This window comes from Sinocyclocheilus rhinocerous, unplaced genomic scaffold, assembly GCF_001515625.1.
Source record: "Sinocyclocheilus rhinocerous isolate Xijiao unplaced genomic scaffold, SAMN03320098_v1.1 scaffold365, whole genome shotgun sequence".
In the NCBI taxonomy this organism is placed as follows: Eukaryota; Metazoa; Chordata; class Actinopteri; order Cypriniformes; family Cyprinidae; genus Sinocyclocheilus; species Sinocyclocheilus rhinocerous.
Genome location: NW_015659915.1, coordinates 331,347 through 338,848, shown reverse-complemented (window position 1 = coordinate 338,848; position 7,502 = coordinate 331,347). Strand labels below are relative to the sequence as shown.

At 36.4% G+C, this 7,502-nt stretch overlaps 1 protein-coding gene across 1 annotated transcript in view; it reads left to right on the top strand.

The window, feature by feature from the left end:
* The window catches only part of LOC107724250 (CDAN1 interacting nuclease 1), an 80,304-nt gene that overhangs the window by 24,710 nt on the left and 48,092 nt on the right, over positions 1–7,502 (top strand). Inside the window, 3 exon segments of the mRNA XM_016533085.1 lie at positions 1,564–1,609; positions 3,029–3,093; positions 4,498–4,558. Of these exon segments, the coding sequence (XP_016388571.1) occupies positions 1,564–1,609; positions 3,029–3,093; positions 4,498–4,558 (172 nt within the window).

Sequence of the window (7,502 nt, the reverse complement as noted above, 5' to 3'; positions counted from 1 at the left end):
TTAATATCCTAATGATTTTTGGCATAAAAAAAAAATGTATAATTTTGACCCATACAATGTATTGTTGGCTATTGCTACAAATATACCCCAGCGACTTAACACTGCTTTTGTGCTGCAGAGTCACAAATATATATATTTTTTTACCGCAGTATGCATCTATAACTTTCTGTGGGTGCTGTTGTGCTCATTTGTTCTCTCTCTCACACTCAATATTATGACATAAAATAAGAAATGGGTCAAATACGTGGTGCTCATCTTTTGTCCATTAAAACTGCATATTCACTGACTTGAACAGATCTGTTATTTTCTAATATTTCCAAGAGAAAACAAACTGATTATAATATTTGAAAAACTAGCTGCCAAATTAGAGTCATGTGGTAAAATCAACATGCAGAAGAAAAAGGAAATAATATCATATAAAACAGGAAATGATAATGATGACGAATCAGATGTCAGTATATTAGTGACACTGATCTTGTGACTCATTTGAGCAGGTTTGTGTCAGTGATCAGGGATATTTCATAGTTTGATCTGGATTTGATCTCAAACAGCATTTTTAAGAATTAGTTTTGTGATTTTACTTACACACACACACACACACACACACACACACTCTCTCACACACACACATATACATATATATATATATATATATATGTGTGTGTGTGTGTTTGTAAAATATTTTTTTCACTTTCATACTTGTATATTTATTCCTATATATAAGAGCCTGTTACATTTATACTCCATTATAGTATCCTTGTTTATGGTTTTTCTCTCTTTATTGTATTTTATTGTTTGTTGTGCAGCACTTTAGTTGGCCCTGTTCCATGCTTAAACGTGCTCTAGAAATAACTGAACTTAAACTATTACAAATATACTACAAATCAAATACAGTATTTTGTAGTTGTGTGTGTGTGTATATTTATATATATATATTTTTTTTTGAAAGAAGTCTCTAATGCTCATCAAGGCTGCATTTATTTGATCAAAAATACTATGTAATATTGTGAAATATTTTTACAATTTAAAATTGGTTTTCTATTTTAATTTACTTTAAAGTATCATTTATTTCTGTGACATAAAGCTGAATTTTCATCAGCCATTAATCCAGACTTAAGTGTCGCATGATCCTTCAGAAATCCATTATTAAAATAGAAAACATTATTTTAAATATATACATTTATTTATTCAGATATTACAGCATACTGTTTAGTACATATTATAAAGAACCATTTAAAATGAACTATTCAGGAATGAAAAATAAAGTGTACATTTGAGCATCAGATGGTGTTGATGAGGTTCTGCATGAGCGACTCGGATGTCTTGTGCTTTTGTGAGTGAGATCTTGAGGTCTGTAGGTGTGACACAACAGCCACTCACTCATTCCACACTATATTCCTCCGGTTTCTCCGGAAGCCTGCGTCTCGCACCAATCATCTGGAACAGCTTTGCCGCACTAGTTTCCGTGTTCCTGGAGATTACAGGCTTTGAAGCACTCTTCTCTCTTTGTCTGCGTGCAATGCACTCTGGTAATTAACTTTGTCCTTCTTTTATTTGTTCCAGTCTTCCTCCGTCCACTCTTCTGAGCATCTTCTCCCAGGAGTACCAGGTTAGAAGTTTTCTTCCTTTGTGCGGCCTGACAGCTGCCTAATTGAATGATGAATGTCCCCTTATTTCTGTGTAATTGAACTGCCAACTCTCTGATTGGTTTGGAGGATTCCCTCCGACCGACACAGACACGCAAACACACACACACGCACACACACACACACACACACACACACACTCTCACATGCACACACACACACACTCTCTCACACACACACATGCACGCACACACACGCACGCACGCACACACGCGCACACGCACACGCACACACACACACACTCACACACACTCTGATTCTCGGTGGACCTCTGCCAACTCCATCTGTCTAATAACATCGAGCCGCTGCTTATTTGCCGGACCTGCAATAAATTATGCTAAACCATTATTATTCTGACAGTAATAATTTCCCGGTGCAGCGCGGCTCGGTGTGCTAAATGTTTGCTGACTCGCGCTGTCGCGGCTGCTTTGGGCTTCTGACAGCCGATGAAGATCGATGGCCGCTGCTGCGGTGGCAGACGACTGCAGAGGCACAAAACAGAGCCATTCATCATCCGGCCGACAGCTGTCACTCACTCGTGTGTCTCGCAGAATTACTTTTGTAGTTTTTAAATAAGTTGTTTTTAAGCGCCGCTCTCGCTGTCCTCTGCTGAATCGCATTAGAAAGGAAAGCGGGAGCGGATGTAGTTTAGTAGAAGAGGAAATTAAAGCGCAGGGCCACCTGACCCCTCAGAGCCAGAGCGAACGCTCCCACACACACAGTGAGAAACAGTGAAATATTACAGTTTAAAACAGCTGTTTTCTATGTGAATATCTGTTAAACAGTCATTTATTTCTGTGATGCGCAGCTGTATTTTCAGCATCATTACTCCAGTCTTCAGTGTCACATGATCTTCAGAAATCATTCTAATATACTGATTTGCTGCTCGAGAAACATTTCTGATTATTATCAATGTTGAAAACAGTTGTGCTGCACAATATTTTTGTGGAAACCGTGATGCATTGTATTTGTCAGGATTCACAGATGAACAGAAAGTTCAAAAGAACAGCATTTATTTGAAACCGAAATCTTGATTGTTAGTGTCTTTACTGTCACTTTTGATCAATATAATGCGTCCTTGTTAGTAGTTTCGATGGTAGTGTAAACAAAACTGGTTATTTTATTAATCCCTGTTTTTTTTAACTTAGTGGACTCGATTCAAAATACCATTTGATTCATGTCATGAATCAGTTCACATTATTAAACCACTGAGTTCAAAACAGCTAGTCTGATTCCAGATCAGTGTCTCAAGTTATAAACATATAAACTGTACTTTGCGCTGTGCCAAACAAAGCCTCTGTAATATCATTTGATCCTCATCTAGTTTAGTTTAGTTCAGGTCGCATATATAAGTTTCATTGGTTTCAGTGTGTTTGTTTCAGAAGAGGATGAAGCGCAGCATGGTGAGGCATCACGCTCCTGACGTGCTCAAAGCATATTATCAGAGGTAAGAAACATCTCCAGCCCGACAACATCACATGCATCGGCTCCTGAAATACATCTTCAAAAGTTTAACAATCTTAAACATGCAATGATCAGACAGCAGCATGCAGTGATCCAGTCAGGTGTTCAGACACATCTACTCCTGAATATTTATCATCTATTCTCATCAATATTCGTCTTCATGAGAATACAGCTTATACACAATACACCAAACCCATAAAATCACTGACGTCAACAATTATTCAATAAACCAGTTGACAGTGAAACAAAGCTTTGTGTGCACCTGTTCCTGTATTTTTCAAATACATCTAAAAGTAATTTACTGCCCTTGTATATTATGATTATTGATAACAATTATGAAGTATATTAAAGTCTGGGAGTAATGTAGTGATCAAACATATCATATTTGAGCTTCATTTCTGTCTAGATCAGAGATGCTCAAACCAGAGCTTGTGGGTCTTGTGGGTTTTTTTGCATTGAAATGTAAAAAAAAATTAGTGTGTGTATGTATATATATATATATTCAACACCGGTCAAAAGTTTGAGATCAGAATGATTTTTAAGGTTTTTACAGGAGTCTCTTCTGCTCATCAAGGCTGCATTTATTTGATCAAAAATACAGGAAAAAATTTAATATTGTGAAATATTATTATGATGTAAAAGAATGTTTTTGTATTTTAATATACATTAAAATTTAATATATTTCTGTGATGCAAAGCTGCATTTCCATCATCATTACTCCAGTATAAAGTGTCACATGATCTTCAGAAATCATTCTAATATGCTGATTTATTATCAGAATTATCAATGTTGTGCTGCCAAATATTTTTTTTGGAAACTGATATTTCACAATATTACATTTTTTCCTGTATTTTTGATCAAATAAATGCAGCCTTGATGCAGCCTAAAAATCATTCTGATCTCAAACTTTTGAGCGGTAGTGTGTATATATATATATAGTCTATATATTCTATAGTCTATAAATAGTCTATAGTTATTTTTTTTTACTTTTAAACTTAAGTTAAACCTTTTTTTAAAGTTTGCTAATAATTTGAGTAATTGAAGCAGAAGGGTTTTAAGGTCATGGACACTTGTTGGAGGTGTAGATACATCAGCTTTAAAAAAACAGCTCTGTTTGTTATTCTCCCAAAAACCAAATCAGATGAAACCAGATGATCTGACTTCTGACAAACACGCTGGTGTCTGAAGGAAAGCTGCGTTACGCTGCGTTACGAGCGCGGCGGATCTGTGAGGGCTTCATGGTTTCAGGTTAATGATGGGCCTCGTCTGCTTTGGCTTTCGGAGCCGTGGAGGCTGAATCCGTCAGGGACGCTGACATGTCCTGGCTTGCTGTCCTCTCTTCTCATTGTTAACTCTCTTCTCGTTGTTGTTGTGTGTGGTAATGAAGGTACCGCAGCGAAGCCCAGACTCGTCCTACAGCCCCGCTTCTGCTGGAGCTCGCCAACCAGGTACTGAAATACACGCTTTATTATTCTCCAGCAGAGTTTTGCTCAAACATAATTAACCCAGAAGATTCCGAGATTCATTGGGAGTGTTCCCAGTCTGTTAGTACTTATAAAAATTGGGCTAATGGTTGGGCCTATTAACCAATGATTTGGTGCAATTATCCTTCATGGAAAAATAGTTGAGTGTCATTATCATAAGTGACTTTCATAAATGCGTCTGCGCTCTGTTATTGACACGGAGGTCAGTGGTTAATATCTCTGTTTAGGTGTGCTGTTTACATATTGAAGCTCTCTCTTACTTCTGAAGCTTCATTAAGCATTGGAGTGATTCCTGTGTCAGTGGTGGATCTCTCATTACAGGCTGATCTGCTCACACTCCTGCCATCATCAGAGAGCGCCGTTTACTCACAGATCTCATGAGAAATAATGATACAGCCTCCATTCATTACTGCAGGAACCATGACATCTATTTTCTCCCAAATGCATATTTTATTATTTAATTTAATTTAAATTGTATTTAATTTAATTTAATTACATTTTATTTATTTTAAATAAAATAAAATTATTCAATTTAATTTAATTTAATTTTAAATAAAATATTTAATTTAATTTTAATTTTTAATTTAATTTTAATCAAAAGCATGTCTAATCGTTTGATTTAAATTTTTTTTTAATAATTTACAATAATTTTAATGATAATAGGGCCCTATTAAATTTATTTATTTATTTAAGTCAGAAATTCTGTGTTGTCCGTTGTTAGCTGGATTCTGTGTTTTATGATTAATATGATTTAATACTAATTTATCAAAAACGGAGGTAATTAAGTGAATGCATAAAACATTAAAATATGATCAAATAAAACTTAAACATTTCTTTTATTTTTTTGGCAAACAAAGTGCTGCACGACAGAGGTTTACAGTTTCAATTAAACATGAACAAAACAGTGTAAAAGTAAAAGGGACACTTTATTAAAAACCTGTATTTATAATACATTATATAAGTTCATTTTAAAGGTGACATATTATGCCCCTTTTTACAATATGTAATATAAGTCTCAGGTGTCCCCAGAATGTGTCTGTGAATTTACAGATTAAGGGGCGGTAATATTATAATGAGATCCCTTTGCCACGTCACCAAGGGAGCGAGATCAGACACACTCGTTTTCTCAGACGCTTGCAGAAAAAGGCTTCCCAAAACAAAGTTACTGGGTTAATCTTTTCCACGTTTCCTTGGTTGGTAGATGCACCGGAGACCTGATTATAACACTTACAACCTGGAAAAGTCCGATTTTCATGATATGTCACCTTTAAGGCATTATAATGCATGCATGTTGTCTTATGAAAAAAACAGTTACAATGCTCGCCTGTTTTTAAGAGTATGATTTATAACACTATGAACACCTTGGATTACAGTTGCCATAGTTATTATGAGTTTACAGTCTCATATCTTGACATTAAGATCTTCTAAATGTGGTATTTTTCTGGGAAAGTGACAATACGGAGTCTTCATGTAAGAACGGTTTTATAATGTGGGCTTAATATTTATAAGTGGTCTTTGTATGCTTTAAGTATTGTCATCTTTTAAACAGCCGTAAGATCTCATTATTGCATTATATGACAGATTTGGCTTATAATGTGATATCAATAAAGTGCTATTGTGCTGTTTCTGATGTAAAAGGTTTTCCAGTGAGCCTCACAGAAACACTCCGATATGAACAACAGCACAGATCTTAATTAAAGAGTGTCAAGATATACATTTAAAATAAATACATAATTTATTATAACATAAGTGGTTATAACATTGTGTGTTATAAATCGTACTATAAAACACCTGTTTGTGGTTATAACTTTTAAATGTATTGTAACTGTTGTTGTGATTATTCATGAGATGATTCAACATCTTATGTGTTGTGAATAAAGTATTTGTTTGTAATGTGTGAGGGTTGCAGGAACGGTTTGTTTGATGATGTTGTGTACTTTTGTGTTGCATGATAATGCATCCAGAGCTCTGCAGTGATTGTGAATCAGCTGAACTGATGTACAGTTATTGTTGAAGGATCTGAGCGCTCTTCTTCATAAGTGTCTCATGACTCAGTTTAATGCTCTGCTTCACATTTACACTGTGCTCTCATGCCGCTCCGCTCGCCGCTAATTGCTACAGTCATAGCGCTTTATGGCACAATATATATCTCCAACTGAGCTGCACTATAAAAACATGAGAATTGGAGCCCATCGCTCGACACACAAACAGCAGTGAATCCAGACCAGTGTCTGTTATTTAACCTGATTAAAGAGTGATGAATGTGATTGGAGCTTCATAAACGTTACTCACACGTTTCAGATGAGAGATCCGCTCACGGTTAATCTGAAAACGATGAGAAGGAGCACCTGAATCAGGCAGACGTCATTATTCAGTGTCAGCTGTGTGCGCTTGCCGTGTTCTCCTCATCCAGCCGTGTTACTCGTGATCGTGAGTCTGTGAGCTTCAGAGACAGAGAGAAACCTCGGGCTGCAGCGCAGGAGCGTTCACACCGTCTAATGATGACTTCTGTTTCTGTGTAACTGCTGTAGTGACCTCACACCACACTGAACACCATGCACAACCAGCATCAGCAACAGTCAGTTTACCTATGGGTTACCTCAAACTTAAAGGGTTAGTTCACCCAAAAATTTAAATTAGGCTGCGTTTTACTCACCCCCGAGGCATCCTAGGTGCATATGACTTTCTTCTTTCAGACGAATCCAGTCGGAGTTATATTAAAAATTGTTTTTGATCTTTCAAGCTGTTTAATGGCACTCAGCGGGTGTTACATGCATCAGTCCAAAAGAAGTGAAAAAAAAAGCACCCATCCATAAAAAAAAAGTGTCTCACACGGCTCCGGGGGGTGAACAAAGGCCTTCTGTAGCGAATCGATTCGTTTTTGTAAGAAAAATAACCATATTTAAAA